This window comes from Eptatretus burgeri, chromosome 2, assembly GCF_056783735.1.
Source record: "Eptatretus burgeri isolate ZD-2024b chromosome 2, Ebu_testis_v1, whole genome shotgun sequence".
Taxonomy (NCBI): domain Eukaryota; kingdom Metazoa; phylum Chordata; class Myxini; order Myxiniformes; family Myxinidae; genus Eptatretus; species Eptatretus burgeri.
The window spans coordinates 101,793,843-101,810,157 of record NC_140962.1 but is presented as its reverse complement, the minus strand read 5'-3'; the positions used below and the strand labels follow the sequence as shown (position 1 = coordinate 101,810,157).

General features: G+C 42.2%; 1 protein-coding gene across 3 annotated transcripts in view; it reads left to right on the top strand.

The window, feature by feature from the left end:
* LOC147032689 (plexin-B1-like) overlaps window positions 1-16,315 on the top strand; it is a 216,961-nt gene that overhangs the window by 111,858 nt on the left and 88,788 nt on the right. For all 3 annotated transcript variants that reach the window (XM_085870498.1, XM_085870497.1, XM_085870499.1), the window contains exons 4-9: window positions 3,408-3,533; window positions 5,852-5,952; window positions 6,087-6,207; window positions 8,184-8,331; window positions 13,085-13,199; window positions 13,364-13,469. In XM_085870498.1, coding sequence (XP_085726624.1) covers window positions 3,408-3,533; window positions 5,852-5,952; window positions 6,087-6,207; window positions 8,184-8,331; window positions 13,085-13,199; window positions 13,364-13,469 — 717 coding nt within the window. The remainder of the gene's footprint in view (window positions 1-3,407; window positions 3,534-5,851; window positions 5,953-6,086; window positions 6,208-8,183; window positions 8,332-13,084; window positions 13,200-13,363; window positions 13,470-16,315) is intronic.

Here is a 16,315-nt window from a genome sequence, read left to right as displayed (position 1 = left end):
CATGCAGATGTGAGGTGGTTCAGTTGTGGAAGTCCTCCAGAGATTTTTTATGTCTGATCCCTGAAATTATCATCTTTCTTAAATCAAGAAATGAGTGTATAGTGAGCTGTCAGATAATGCGTGGTTGCTCGACTTGGGGTTTCTTACAGACAACGAAAAAATTGAACGAGCTGAATCGCGAACAGCAGGGGAGGGAGGGACAGAGACTCGTCACACATGATCAGTGCAGTAAATGCATTCAAGTTGAAACTGGGCCTGTGGTCCTCCCAGTTAAAGAACAACATGACTGAGTACTTCCCAAATCTGGAGAAAATCCTACAAAATGTCAGAGAAAGGGTTCCATCTGTAAAAAAATTCTGTGACCACCTGAACAGATTGGAAAAGGAATTCAACAAATGATATTAGGAGGTAGACAAGATAAACAAATCATTGTTTGTCTCAAATCCTTTTCTTGAAGTGTACATTGGAAGACTGACGGCAAACTTTCATCAGGTGTTTGAACAAAGAAGCGGACTTGACATGGAGATAATCACCATGCAAAATGACATGGAGCTGAAATCTTGGTCAAGGGACAGATTTTTGGAGACTTGTAAACAGAGAAGTACCCTCTTCTGACATCCTGTGCACTCAAGGTGAAGGCCTACTTTGTTTCCACGTACCTCTGTGAGATGGCTTTTTTTGCCCAGATGAAAATCATCAAGTCCAAGTATCGCACTCATCTCGTAGATGCCCATCTGATGAGACTGGCCATCTCAAACTGTGACCCAGACTTCAAAGCGCTCACAAATAGTGTACAAGCAAAGGTGTCACATGAAGAATAGGTGAGTGTTATGCATAGCGTACATTTTTGGGGTTTTCGTAAAATATAATTTTTAAGGGTAGATCTTGTGTTGCATTTAGATTCCAAAAATGATATTGTGTTTAAAAAGGTTGGAGACCGCTGCCCTATGGGCTTGATTACCATGCATGAGTGGCCTTGAGCACATTTCAAAGTTGTTTAATCACCTATACTATTCTATCAAATTTAAGCATGAGTTGATTTTTGTATACCTTGAATGTGGCTTTCATCCAAGCTAGCTGCTGCGTCTGCGTCTGCGTCTGCGTCTGCGTCTGTGTCTGGGTTATGGTGTTGGATGCCACCTGAAAAGACAGGTCATGTTGCTGATTGTTGCAACATGTGGTCATTTTGCCACAAACTAATACTGATTGCCTCTCCACTGCTCTGGAAAATTTTGTCGACCATTTGCATGATAACATCATCTTGTACAGACCACAGTTGTCAATAAGTCACTTGAGCTAAGTCCGAAGTACGTCTCATATCCCCCAGGCCAAGTCTCAAATCAAGTCTCAAAAATTTTAACTATTAGCTCTCTTTGTAGTCTCAAAATTCTGAATTATTTTCCTACTTGTGCCATTTATTAAAATCAATTATCCAGCTTATCCTGTACAAAGATGTGTAAAAATATCATTTCTGAACTCTTTATATTTTATAGAATTTCAACTAATTTTGTCACAGCTCTGAAAATTTACGTCTCCGGGTGAGTTTTCAGTTGACGAATGAAATTCAGTATTTTAAAACTACATTTAAGGCAAACCGCTTCTTTTTGTGGCCAAATTCTCAACTTTTAAATCCGAACGAGGTCACCTTTGGAACATTTGTCACCATCATGAATGGATTGAAACCATGAAAGAAAGGAATTGTTAAGGAGATTTTAATAATAATTTATTTGGATATTTATGTTGAAATTAAATGTTTAACTTTAATTACTGTCTTTCAATATACATTTTTTTTAATGTTTTTAAAGACAAGTTGTGATATAATTTACAATTCTTGAGTGAAGTTGAAATAATCAAAGTCAATTGACATATTTCACTCATCACAGTCTTTTTTTTTTATGCGCAAGGCTTTACTCGAGGAGCGCTTGTTGTTCTCTTTTTCCAGCAGTTATTGGAGTTGACTTTTATATACGTTATACATCAATAAAGGAATGCTAAAACTTATTCAGCCATCAGAATCCCTTGTAAATACGGCTAATTGGTGCATTGTAAAAGTGTAGTGTGCCTTGTTAATGCTGGGCTTGCGTTCACCCCACTCAGACCAGCCGTGGAAAATACGGAACGGTATGCAACCCGGCGGCCCTGAGAGCTGCGCATACACACGTACCACGGCATATATCACGATTGACCGAACCGCACACAGCTGAAAAACATTGACTGTTTATTTGAAACCCTGTTTTAATTCAACGTTTATTCCATTATTATTTTCTTAATATTTTCAAGAAGTCAGTTCAATTTTTCAATTCGGTCGAGTCTCGAATCGATTAAGTCAAGCCGCAAAATGTTGACTCGAGTCCGAGTCACCAATTTCAGTGCAAACCTGTTCCCTCAACTGAAGGAGAGTTGGCCTGCAGTTGCATGTGACCTTGCCTGCTGATTTGAAAACAAACGTTTCTCATTCACTTTTAATATGATGTTCGTTGGTGGAATGAAAGCTCAATTTAAACAGTTTGAATGTCACTCCGTCGGTGCGGACAGAGGAAAAGGGATTCGTAAAGAGAGCGGATAGGTTGAGGGAGCAAGGTCGGAGGAAAAGTGGTAGACCGTGGTTGAGATGGGAAGATTGTGTGAGGAGGGATATCAATAAAGTGGGGGTCGTTGGAGAGTGGAGACAGTTTAATGAAGGTGGGGGAGTAATTTTTTTGAGGGAGGGCAGAAGCTTGGTACCATTGGACTTCACCCATTATAAAGAGGGAAGAGAAGGAGAATAATTAGAAGAATGTGACAAAATTAAGTCACAAAAACATTGAGCGAAACATCTTGATATTCCTTTGTTGCCAATTCAGTAAACGTAAAAGTAGAAGTTCTCCAGGAAGGGATTTCAAAACTTATTTCTCCAACAGTCATGTAAGCCATTGTATACTGAGGTCATGAAGTCAGAAGTCTCACTCGCCCTTCATTGTATATAATTCCAATTTTTGAAAGTTTTAATGTCGTAATTATGAAAACTTATCTCGTCAATATTTCAAACATTTGTGTTGAACATGTTTGCGAGATTAAAACTAAGTATACAAAAAGTTCCTTTTGGAAATTATCATTGTAGTTTTATAATACCAATGGCATCTTTTATGCTAACGCTTACCCTAACCTATCTTTTGTATCAAGACGGTTCTCAATTTTTCAAGAAAGCTATCTTGTAGTTTGTTTTGTACAATCTTGCCTTTGTGTTTTAGCTTTCTTAACTTGGCATGATTGAATGTCGGCTTCGACTGATGAACACAACTGTCATAGTTTGGTGTAATTTACAGTAAATTTGGGGGAGGAAAAGTTATTGATCTAAATTGTGCAATTGTGTTGCATGTTGCATATTGTTGCCATGTTGCATATTGCGTGTGCATGTCGATGTCCAGGCATTTTTGTTCAATGTTGACCAACCAACTAAGACATTGTCCATGGGACGAACCAATTCTGCAATACTGCCTGACATGGAACCAGATCGGACTGGCTCTTACCTCTACGTCATGGCTGGAAAAAAGGTGGGTGTCTCTGCAGCCTGGCGATATTGAGCACAGTCATGCTTTTCTCAGTCTACAGTGTTGCTGTGGTGGTAATTGTTGTTGTTGTTGTTTTCGTTTTTGTTTCTAGTTCCTCTCCACCCCTTCCCTGCACCCCTCTCCATTCCCCTTGCTTTGATTGGTCAGTGCTCTTGTGTTTTCATTTTCAAAATATAGTTCTCGTTGCATTATTGTCGGGAGAATGTGGGAGGAGTGGGTGCGGGGATCACTGATGCAGTGCCCCAATAGGTTAGCACAGGTATTTGTTTAAGGTGCAGCCAGTAATTCACCATGGTGTCTTTAACATCCACCAACTAATGCGAGTAGACGGGCCACTGGAACAGGGATGGTTGGAACAGGGGCAGACTGACGGTATTTTGGGCCCCCTAGATCAAATTTTTGAATGAGACAAAGTGTGAAATAAAAGTTTCCTAAAATAAATATTTGTGCATAAATATGCAGAATAATAACGAGACCGTGAATTAAAAACGAATACACCGTAATTTACGAACCAGAAATTGCTGCACCTTGTGTTGCAGACTACAACACTTTACAGTGTACATGCATAACAGTCCACAGCATCATGGAATGTTCTGGGCAAATGGCCTGAAACAGTATATACAGTATTATAAAATGCATGCATGGACAAAATTATTATTTCTCTGTCATTTTCTTGAAGATATTGTTGAGAAAAACAAACAGTAACTTCAGCCGAATGATCTAAATACAGGAAAGGGGGACGTTCGGACCGACCGAGTCAATTTGCACCCTCGTCTATTGAACATTGCGGTATTTCTCTCCAAGATGAACAAAACATACGAGTGAAGATGGTTGATAATAAAACCTTTTTTTGGACAGAGAAGACAAACCCTGTTTTTTGTAACACGCACTTATGGTTCATAATCATTTTCTGTAAAGTTTGAAACTGTCGCTTTAACAGCGGTAAATGTTGTTTGTTTAAAGTAGGAAAAATGTTTTAACAGCAATAATTGACTGCTCCATGTTTTTTTTGGAGGAAATCAATAAAAATTGACTTTCAACCCTCAACAATTAATATACTACATGTTTAAACGTAGGTTATAAAATCGCCTTGCTCTCATGTGTCTGAAAACGTAAACCCTTTTTTATTTTTGGGGGTTTTTTTGAGAGCACAGGCCTCTTGATGGTCCGGGCCCTCGGTCGGTACACGAATGCCCAACTGCTCAGTCCACCCCTGGGTTGGAATGTTACACTGCATGGCCTGTCTGCTTTAAAAAAAAAAAAAAAAAAAAATATATATATATATATATATATATATATATATATATATATACATATATATATATATTAGAGATGGGCCAAAGTATTGTTGAAGCCATCTATTCTGGTAGCAGATTACATTTTTTTTTTTAATTGTTATTATTTATGAGTTCCCTTTTAATAATTCAATGCAGGAGAAAGTTATCAAGTCTGTGAAACGGTTTGCTTAACCTATGGTTGTTTGTCCGTGTTGTATCCTTTTGAATGCTGAGCATCAAGCAAGGAAGCAGCACATTCCATTTTAATCTTTGGTGTGACTCAGCTGGGGTTCAAACTACCGACCACCCAGAGTCAAAGTGGACACTCTAACCATTAGGCCAAAGAGAGCAATGTAGTTTTGGGTAGAGCAAATTATTTTGACCGATTTGATGAAATACCGCACCTTCGTCATCCTCTGAGGCTGAGCGATAGAATAAGTGACGGTAGAGTATTCGTCACTTCAATACATAGCTTTACCCTGCGCAGCCTTTTGTATCATCATTTTGAATTGCCATGGGCAGATCAGGATTTGTCTTCTTTATTCACTAAATTTTCTGCGTTTTCCAGTTTTCCTTTTTTCTTTCTTGATCCTGTTTTGTTATTGTTTCTTCCTTTGCTTGTATTTGCTCGTACTTTGTCACATTTTTTATAATATACCAATTTTTTTTAACAGTTTTAGTTGACAACATTATCTGTGTTGAACAGATCCTCTCTGGTGTTCACCCTGTGGATATTTAGATCCAGTAACAAGATTGTATGTTGGGAGGGATTCATAAAACCAGATAACAACTCATCTAAGTTGTCTTTAAAATAGTTACCGATTGGCTCTGACGCTTTTATATTTAAAAAAAAAAATTTAAATCTTGTTTATCGTAACTTTCATTCATCGTCATTGTTAAGACAATTTGGATGAACTGGCAAAGCCATTGCATTTGGTTTACAAGGATTGTTTTGCTAATCGTCAGCATGATATCTCAAGTTTTTCGCATTCATTGCTTTTCCCCACAAATGTCCATTTGCAGATAATGAAAGTTAAAACGCAGCACTGCAGTGAGCACAAAAAGTGTGTGGACTGCATAGAAGAACATGACGCTTCCTGTGGTTGGTGCTTATTCGAGGGCAGGTGGGATTGATTGCTTTTCACGTGTGCAATTGAGATCCTCGTTCAATTTTTTTTATCACATCTTAAGGCAGTAACTCTCTTGATGCATTTTTGCCATTGTTGTGAGTATTGCTGTTTCGTTCCGCATATCACAGGTGTACTCGCCGTTCTGATTGCCCCAATACGTCCGACACTCATTGGCTGTGGAGCCACGATCAACATTGTCTGAAGCCGATTGTGACGCCGATGAATGCCAGTCGGAATGCGAAGACCGAGGTGTTTCTGATGAAGTCATTGCTTCCTTAATTTTATTTCATTTATTGTTTTCATCATTCAACCTTATTCTTGTACATACACTATGTTGTGTTATATTCACTAATGAGTTGAATTACTGTGGTTTCCCCTGTTAATTTGACATCGCATCGTTGCACAACACCTCGAAATGCACCTTAAAACTGCAAACAATCTATTTTGGTGCATTGTTGGATGAAGGCCTAAATTCATATCGTGGTGTTTGTCTTTCACGCTACATTTGCAAATTGTGGGTTTGTGAGAGTAAGCAGACATGGGAATCAAATCCACACCAACCAGTGCAGAAAGGACCAAGTCTTTAACCACTCGACAAAATGGGCAGTTCTCAAAAGACATCCCGTTTGCAAAGAATCAGTCATTGTGTGTCTTAAAATTTGATACTGATTGGTGTTATTCATTGAATTTGCTGTCTTTGGTTGGGGGTGTACTTGCCCATGAAAATGGCTTCCGTTACAGTTATTCGTGGCAATAACCATGTTAGTACCTCTTGTGTCTGTTTGCATCAGATACCGTATCTGTTTTTGCCAATTGATGAACTGTGCTTTAAAAATGTAATGATCCTTGCTGTTAGCACTTGATATCAAGGTGCTGTCATTGTAGTTAGGACCACGATCATTGTTTAAAGACTGATCGGCCTCTGTCACCTCGACTAACTGCTGTGCTTGTATGCATTTAACGTTACAAGATGTCTTGCCAAAACAGTCCAGTTAAACTTTGTCATAAGTTGTCCTGTTGGTGTTCTCATCTGAACCCCTGGCTTATGTATGATGCAGGGGAACCCAAGTTGAAATTCCACATGTCGTTTGTTTGTCTATTGTCTACTAATATCGATGCAAGTACTGTACACTGATATTTTTAAGGACTTATTTGTCCTCATTTATTTGCAAGCTCTACTGTGAGCCTTAGATCTTCAGTGTTTTTGGGTTAAAAAATAATCTTTTGGAGAATGCAAACAAAAAAAAGTTTGCAATGTCAAGTCACAGCATGGACATTAGAACAGCACTCATAGACCTGATTTCCATCCGAGCCTCAACCAAAATTGAATTGGCTTGTTCTTGTCACCTACGCAATTCATCCACCTCATTTTGTTTGAATACGTCCACAACGTTTTGAAATATCATGCTATATATTGTTTTTCGCCGGAACACTCAATGGTGAAGTGTCATTTAAAAAAAATTCTCGGATCCGGATCCGGATCTTCACCAAAATCTAATCAATTCATCCTTGTCACACACCCAACCCGTCGTCCAAATCCGTACATAATTTTTGAGATTTCCTGCTCACAAGCAAACGGGGTGAAGATGTACCTCCATCCACCTTCTGTGGTGGAGGTAACAAAGAAAATTTGATAGGTACTGACTTCCACCAAAACAGAATACGAGTTGGGATGCAAGAGTCAGCTCACCGTAGGTCTATATACGTGTCCTTGAATTGTTTCGAGTCCTATAATCTTTGAGATGGACAAACTTGGAAATGGACAATGGAGAGAAAAACAAACCAAAAACATTTGCAGCCTCATCTATTAGAAGTTCTGTGTTGGACTTGAGGGGCATCCATTGTTATCCTTCACCAAATTATACTATCTTGCATCATGTCTTATTTTTGTTGACAGTTTTCCTCAGGGGTGAGGAAGAGGTGTGTGGGTGTGGGAGGGGGGGGTAGTCAAAATAGGATTTCCAGACCAGAAAAGAATGTCTGTGCAATTGGTATTGCTGATTTTATCGATCCATTTATAAGTTTTAGGATATTAATTTCATGAAAGTTGTTTCTTTGGGCGTGTTGATGCTTCCTTTCCATTTTTCATTCTAAAAGTTGTCATTTTAATACCTTCTGTTATTAACATTGCATAATGCTTATCACATTGAATTATGACACAACGGTTTCATGAGAATTGCAACGATTATCAATTTCCCCACATCATAATGCAAATTTCTCTTCAGCTGCAACTGAAAGTAGTGGGGCTGCCTGAGCCTGGCGGAAACGAAAACTTCCGATGCTCCTTCAACAATATTTCAACACCTGCTACAAGAGAAGGGACGTTGTTCAAATGCAAGACACCAGACACAGATGTTATCCCCTGGGATATGAGTAAGTGACGTTTAACGACGTTCGGAATCATCGATACATCACCATTTTGAGATGTTACAAGGAGTAGAAGGATAATGTTGGTTCTGAGACCAGCCACTCGTATACACTCTCTTGCGCTCATTCCGCTCGTTCTCACTCGCTGTCACTCGTTCACTGTCGTGTGCTTATCTTAGAACCAACATTGTCAGAATGAAACAGATAATCATTGGCTCTCTCTTTGAGTTTAAAGTATGGTGTAAAGGACCATCAGTCATAAACTTGGGCAATTTTTTGCAACTTTTTTTTCACGGCATTCCTATGTCGCGAAACGCAAAGATATCACTTTCTTTTTTGCCTGAGGATGCAGTGGGAGGGAGTTATATGCACAACTTTTCTTCGTTAGCGCAACTTTGCTACTTTTCCATTGTCAGCGCATCTTCCGGCGTTAATCACACTGGAGTGGCTAAATCTGCTAAATGCTCGGCCATGTGGCGTCGTGCCTGCGTGAAAGGGCGATAAAAAGAACATTTTGATCGAGTGTCACCTGTGCGTTGAATGAGCTGACTTCCTGTCACGTGTTGCTGTGGTATTCCTGTTTGCTATCAAGTTGTTATATCTTACCTCCTTTTACTTAAATATCTAGTTTAATCTCGATTATAAGGACGTCATCTTTACTTGCCAATTATTCCCAAGGAAGCTGCTTCTTCGATTGTAAAATTACGAGCCCATGCAGCAGAATTTCCAACTGAGTTCATTGTAACTTCTGGGAACAGTTTGTTCTGCAAGCTATTGTTGTTGTTTCCCACCCGCTCGGCGTGCAAACAACCGCTTTTAGCTAATCGCGGCCGTGTGCCCACCCGGCGGGCAAACCTAGTCGCAGCTTTCGGATCAACGCCGAAATCCAGCTACGGGTGTGTTTTTAATCACACCGTAAATCAGCCAACTCTTCTGTCCACGCGCGACAGGGTCCGATCACCGAATTGTCGATTTACCTAAGTATGCGCGTAGACAGAAATACCGGGGATTTACACCTCGACGGGACCTGTACGGATACGAGTCGTTGTACGCAGCTCGCGCCGTTTGCGATTTGCCGAGCGGTTCTATATCGCCAAGCCCCGCCGGATCCGATTACTTTATTGGCTATTAACAGCCAGCTAATATTCCATACGTAAAAATGGCAGTCAATGACAGGAAAGGACGCAACGAACAGGTGAACATTTAAACAATGACATTTATTCCTCACACGTATGCAATCAATGAAGGCACGTATGCAATGGGGGTAAGGGACAAAACACGAGCAAAAAAAGACCCTACAGCCGTTGTCTATTTATTACTGTACATTCACTTAACAGTTCTACTTATGGACATGGCACCACAACTTTCATACAAAGAAAAACCCCAGGAAAGGAAAGGGGCAGACTGGACCCGTAGGCCTTTATGTTCGTGGAACTGTGAAGACCGCAAGAGCTCCACGAGACCGTCCTGGTTACCTGCCACCCTCGTGGTGACTCGCTGGCTGACGACCTCTCTCGGCTTTCTCCACTGACCCACGGTTCGGCACCATACTGCCGGCATTGCTGCGCTCCGACTGCCCTCCACTGGACTCGAACCTGGTGGTGTTTTCCCGACTGCACCCAGACCGACTCAACTCGACTCACTGCTTGGCGAACCCAGACCGACTCCAGGCAAGAAGAACTCACAAAACTCCAGGCACAACTCTTGGCAAACTCTCCAGGCAAGAACTGACTCGCTGTGCGTTCCAGCGCGCCTTTTTATGGGGTCCGTGGGAGGTGAGTTTGATCCCCCACCTTCGACCTTTCACCCCCCGCGGGCTCCACCCCTTTTGGCATTTTGATCCGATCTCGTCGCGAAACGCAGAGAGAGCGGACGTGGTAGAAATCATCAGCCGTGGAAAGCGGACATTGTAGAAATCATCAGCCGTGGAAAGCGGACGTTGTAGAAATCATCAGCTCCCGCGTCTGTCTGCGGAGATGCCGCTCGTCCGTGGGATTCGCCATGGCTGGTGAAAAGATGGTGGCATAACGGAGATGAAGGTGAGGCGATGTGGTGGGGATGGCGTGGTTGTTGAGATAGTGGTTGTGGTTGGCGCTGTGGTGGAGATGGCATGGTTGTCAAGAGGTGGTTGTGGTTGGTGAAGTTGTGGTTGTTGAAAGGCGGTTGTGGTTGTTCCAAAATAATAATAGCAAAAGAATAATGGCTGACTTAAAGATCACAGCCCTTTAGACATCGGTGGGGAAATCTAATCTGAACACTCACTGATCGACATAACTGATCTCTGGGAAACCTGAATGGTGTTCTGTGAATTTCCACAACCGTAACACTATGTTCTACAGTCGCGTGCCACGAACGACGGTCCAATGTTCTGAAACATGGCGACAGTACAAAACACATAAGAGCCAAGGATGCTGTAAATGAACCTTGACAGACTGCTGCTAGCTGAGAAAGTGAGTAAGGGACAATAATTTGTTGATCGGGTAGTTACGAGCTTTCTCTCAGCAGATATACCTCTCTACAAACTCAATAATCCGGAGGTGAACTGACTATTCCAATTTATGGGTTACAATGCACCGTTGGAGTCCTGTTGCTGATCGCGAGTCACATCAATGCAGAGAAAGAAACATTGTGGATCCAGAACTTGCTCAAGGGGAAGAACAGATTTATGGTCATCAATGAAGCAGAGGTGGCAGGCGCAAAGTACATTATCACTCTCGTGGGCAATGTCGAATCACCAGAAAAGACATTCCCGCTGCACTGCAAGCAGCTTCCAGCCTCGGTCAACTCACAGGTGGTAATACATGCAGTGGATGATGCCATCAGAACGCCACAGTCTGATAGGTCAAATTTTGTTCTACTCTTGAGCGACGCTGCGCGCTACACGACTGCTGCTGGATGCCACCTCAAGCAAATCTACCCGCGACCATTCCATGTCACATGTACTGCTCATCGACTTCATAACTGCACCGAAAAGGTTCGAGCCCACTTCTCTGACGTTGATAATCTGATCGCCAGGGTCAAGAGTGCTGTCGTCAAGAACAAAGACTGTAAAGAGGAGTTTTCCACAATTCGATACCCACCCCAACCCATCGTAACCCGCTGGGCAAGCTGGTTAAATGCGGCTGTCTACTCTGCTGACAATTTGCCAGAAGTCAAGAGAATCGTTGGGGAATTTGAAGGTGATGGTTTGCTTGTTACCAGAGCAAAGGAAGCTGTAGCATCAGAACACCTGGCGAAGGACTTGCTCGCTATCGGTCGTGACTACAAGTGCCTGATTGAGCAAGTCACTAAATGCGAAAGTTATACGTATACGATCACTGATGCTTTCAACGATCTGAAATCGCTCAACTTTGGCAGTGATCCGTGTGGGGTAGCATCTTGTTTGGAGCAGAACAAGGACATAAAGCAGATAATGGGTCTGGCACGCGATGACATTCCACCAAGTTCGTACGCAAAGTTGCAAAAGTGTCAAGTTACTTCGGTGAGCGTTGAACGCTCTTTTTGACGTTAAAAAAAAAACGACTAGCGAAGGACCGTAACTTCTCGCCCAAAAACGTTGAGAAATATATTTCAGCTTATTACAATCTCAGCAATGAACCGTGAATTTGAGCAATTTGATTTAATGCTGACTTTCAAAACCTTATAAAATGTCATATCATTGCTGAATTCATGAAAATGTTGCATCATTGCCAACTTGCTAGCTTTGAGAATTTAATAAATAAATGACTAACTGAAAATTGGTCGTTGCAGTAACCTCTGAACATGGATTTTAAGTTACTTTTTAGCACAACTTTTGGTGGAAATTAATGCAACTTTTCAAGTTTTTGAGTGCAACAAAAAATTGCCCGAGTAATATCCCAACCCCCCCCCCCCCCCCACAAGTAGTCGGAGAATGTTGGTTCTGAGATAAACGCCTGACAGCGAACGAGCAGAATGAGCGAAAGCGAGTGTATGCAAGTGGCTGTAAGGGTGGTTGGTCTCAGAACCAACATTCTCCTACTACTACAAGGGTTAAATGAAGTTGAGGGTTAAGTGAGAGGTAGCCATAAATACCTTCCTTAAAGACAAGTGTAGTGTAATAAAAACGAAAAACACTTGCAACCACCTTCATAGTTCAGAAATGTTTTTCAGACAGTAAGATAATGCACGGCGTTGTGGACTTTTTATTTGTTTAATATTTCCTGCCGAGCACTTGATTCATGGAGCAGTGATCCAAGGTTGATTTCCGACACATTGCGTTGATTTGCCCTTTCATATGCATAGGTATTTGTTCTGGTTCTCCATGCGAGCAATGTTTGCACTTCTTGCTGTGAGATTTGCAGATTGTTGGATTTGTTTTGTATCGAGGCTCGTGGAAGAGCTCGTACGAGTACACTGAATGGATCGGGTTGCAACAGGAGGAAAGGAACGGTGGAGAGAGTGGGGAAACACCAAGATGCAGAGTTGAAGGCCAAGATGGAGGCAGATTTGGACAAACTGTGTGTGGGAGGAATCGGAAGCAAGAGAGGATTCATTGGTGGATAAGATGGATACATAGCAAAATTCTCAGGAGGGAAAACTGGAAAATTGGATTGAGGACCGGGTGCGGTTGGGGGGGGGGTGTTGATGAGGGGAGAAAGGATGATGGTTTTGGATTGAGGATTTATAATGACGATTGTATAAGAATGCAGTGAACAAATCATTGATCACCAGATTTTGTCACAATTCAACACGTGGCTGTAGACCTTCTCCAAAAGCCTTCTCACTTGTGTGATGACAGATGCAGACAATGTAACATTGGACCTGGTCGTTATGTATGGACACATTCGTATTGGCGCCACTCACTTCACTTTTTTCGACTGCTCCGCCATTGTCAAGCTCAACAAACAAGCCCCGTGAGTTTCTTCAACCTTTGTTTTTTTGCAAGACTATCCTCCTGCTGTGCCTGCTTTTTCTTTATACATAAATGCAAGTCTTTTGTAAGAAGATCAAGACTGCATCTTTTGGAGTTGGTTGTTGTTCATTCTGTGCATGTGCGTGTGTGTGTGTGTGCGTACAGATGCACGGCTTGCGTTAGTAGTCAATGGCCATGCCATTGGTGCGTTCTTGACCATCACTGCTCTGCCACTCCACAATGTGAGGGGGAAGTAATACACAATGAACAGGTAAGCATCAACCTCTCAGGTGGGTCTTTAAGTGGCAGGGCTGATCTTAATCTCTGGGGGGTTTTTTTGGTCTATTTGAGGACAGCCACCTCAATAATAGGGAAATTGAAGATCCATCAATTTCAATGAATTTGTCGTCTGAACAAAGGCTCGGGTAAAACGTTTAAACATTGGACGAGTTAAAAACTCAACTCTGAACATGCTTCTGCTGCTATCTCAGGGATCATTGGATGCCCTCGATCGCCAATGTAGTTCAGGCCGTCTCCTTGGACATGTCTCAGGCGTTCGATACAGTCTGGCATCCTGCTTTGATCGCCAAATTCTCTGCCATGACATAGAAGGCTGCCTTCATTCCTAGATTTCTGACTTCCTCCATTCACACACAGCTTGTGTGTTGCCATCAATGTAACCCTCGCCTTCCCTTCCCAGTGGAGGCCCTAAGGCATTGTTTTGGGCCGAGTCTTGTTCCTCATTTGTATTAACCAGCTGAAGGGTCCGTCTGCAACATGCAATTAATTTAAATTATTTTTGTGTTCACATATATGTTTATAATTTAATTCTGCTTTCACTTTCCCATCCACTTCTGGGCTAGCACACATCCCACCAGGAGGGGGTGCTATTTTGACGACATACGTGCATACTTACATATCCACATGTGCGATACATTTTATAGTCAGAAGATGACTTCTCCAATCCTCTGGAAACCCTCTCTTCCTTAGTGCAAATAACTCCACATTGTGTCATAAAATAGCTCATCTCTCTTTGCTGATCTGGAAATGATGAGCCTCTAATCTGAAAAATGTAACATGTTCTTCAATCCTGTAAAATCTCAGTCTCACCCGATCACCCTGGAAGCATCACCAAACGAACCCACCGATATATTTTCGTGGTCATACACTGGAAGCGGTTCAGTCTTGAGCTTCTAGGTGTCACCATCATCCATACCTTTCTTGGGCTGACCACGTAGCAAAGTTGGCCTCCAAAGCCAACCACAGCACGAGCATCCTTTCTCGATGCAAGTCTTTCCTTGGAAAATCATAGCTACTCACAATCAACAAGGGCTTTTTCCATAGCTCAGTGGAGCCTATCCTCTGTTGGCTGGCACCCCTGCATCACTTCTGTCTCCTGGATTCTGTGGAATCTAAAGCTCTCAAAACTATTGCAATCTCCCGTAATGAGGTTGAAGCACAATGTCTGTTGCTCTCTTCACAGGGAGGTCAGTGGTTGCTGTTTTCTACCATCTATTCTCCAACGTGGCTCTCTCTCTCTCTCTCTCTCTCTCTCTCTCTCTCTCTCTCTCTCTCTCTCTCTCTCTCTCTCTCTCTCTCTCTCTGTCTCTCTGTCTCTCTGTCTCTCTATCTCTCTGTCTCTCTGTCTCTCTGTCTCTCTGTCTCTCTGTCTCTCTCTCTCTCTGTCTCTCTGTCTCTCTGTCTCTCTGTCTCTCTGTCTCTCTCTGTCTCTCTCTGTCTCTCTCTCTCTCTGTCTCTCTCTCTCTCTGTCTCTCTCTGTCTGTCTCTGTCTCTGTCTCTGTCTCTGTCTCTGTCTCTGTCTCTGTCTCTGTCTCTGTCTCTGTCTCTGTCTCTGTCTCTGTCTCTGTCTCTGTCTCTGTCTCTGTCTCTGTCTCTCTCTCTCTCTCTCTCTCTCTCTCTCTCTCTCTCTCTCTCTCTCTCTCTCTCTCTCTCTCACTCTCTCTCTCTATCTCTCTCTCAATCTCTCTCTCTCTCTCTCTCAATCTCTCTCTCTCTCTCAATCTCTCTCTCTCTCTCAATCTCTCTCTCTCTCTCAATCTCTCTCTCTCTCAATCTCTCTCTCTCTCAATCTCTCTCTCTCAATCTCTCTCTCAATCTCTCTCTCAATCTCTCTCTCAATCTCTCTCTCAATCTCTCTCTCAATCTCTCTCTCAATCTCTCTCTCTCTCTCTCTCTCTCTCTCTCTCTCTCTCTCTCTCTCTCTCTCTCTCTCTCTCTCTCTCTCTCTCTCTCTCTGCTCTCTCAGTCCTCTGATGCTCCCCAGCAACCCCAGGATGCACGCATTTTTACGGAAACCCCCTTCTGGTTAACCTTCCTAAATGCTGACTGACTGTACACCACAACTCATTTTTACTTCTTGTTTCTCCCATGCATGGAACCACCTTCCAGAAGCTGCTCTGCATCTCTTCCCTCCAGGATTTCAAGCAAACCGTGTACCCTTGTCGATGTATCCCTTGTCATCCTAAATTTTACCAATTATCTTTGTTACCCCCATTAACCTTTCCTAACATCCATTTGACTTGCTAGTTTCAGCGTTTCTTCCCCCTCTTTTCTTGCTCATTAATTCCCTTGATGTTTGTCCCCATGTCAGTTCTATCTTGTACTTCCATGAGCCTAGCTCCTGCAAATATATATTTTTTTTTAACCACAGTGGTCCTCCCATGGTACTATGCATGACACATTTGCCAAGCCTTCATATACGTTCCGAGGGAGGGGAAGGAAGGATGGTAATAATAGAGGATGGAGGTGGAGACGCGGGGGCGGTGTGGTGGTGGCTTGTGGTTGATGCAATGTCCGCAAGAAGACTCAAAGAACGATAATGTTATTTTCATCGTTTCAACAACTTTCAGATTTGAGCCTTTGTCCATGCGAAAAATTCAGAGTTTGATTGTACCTGTTTTCCTTGATTTGTCATTTCCCAACGACGCCTTCATTTGTCATTATTGTCTGATTAAATGTCATAATTATCTTTTCATTCCCATTTAGTACATTACCAGTCGAGGAAGACAGTTTCCTAAGATTTATGTTTGCATCCCACTATATAAGCCGATTTGATGCAAATTCGAGATAGTTTCATGATGCGACATAACTTGGCCA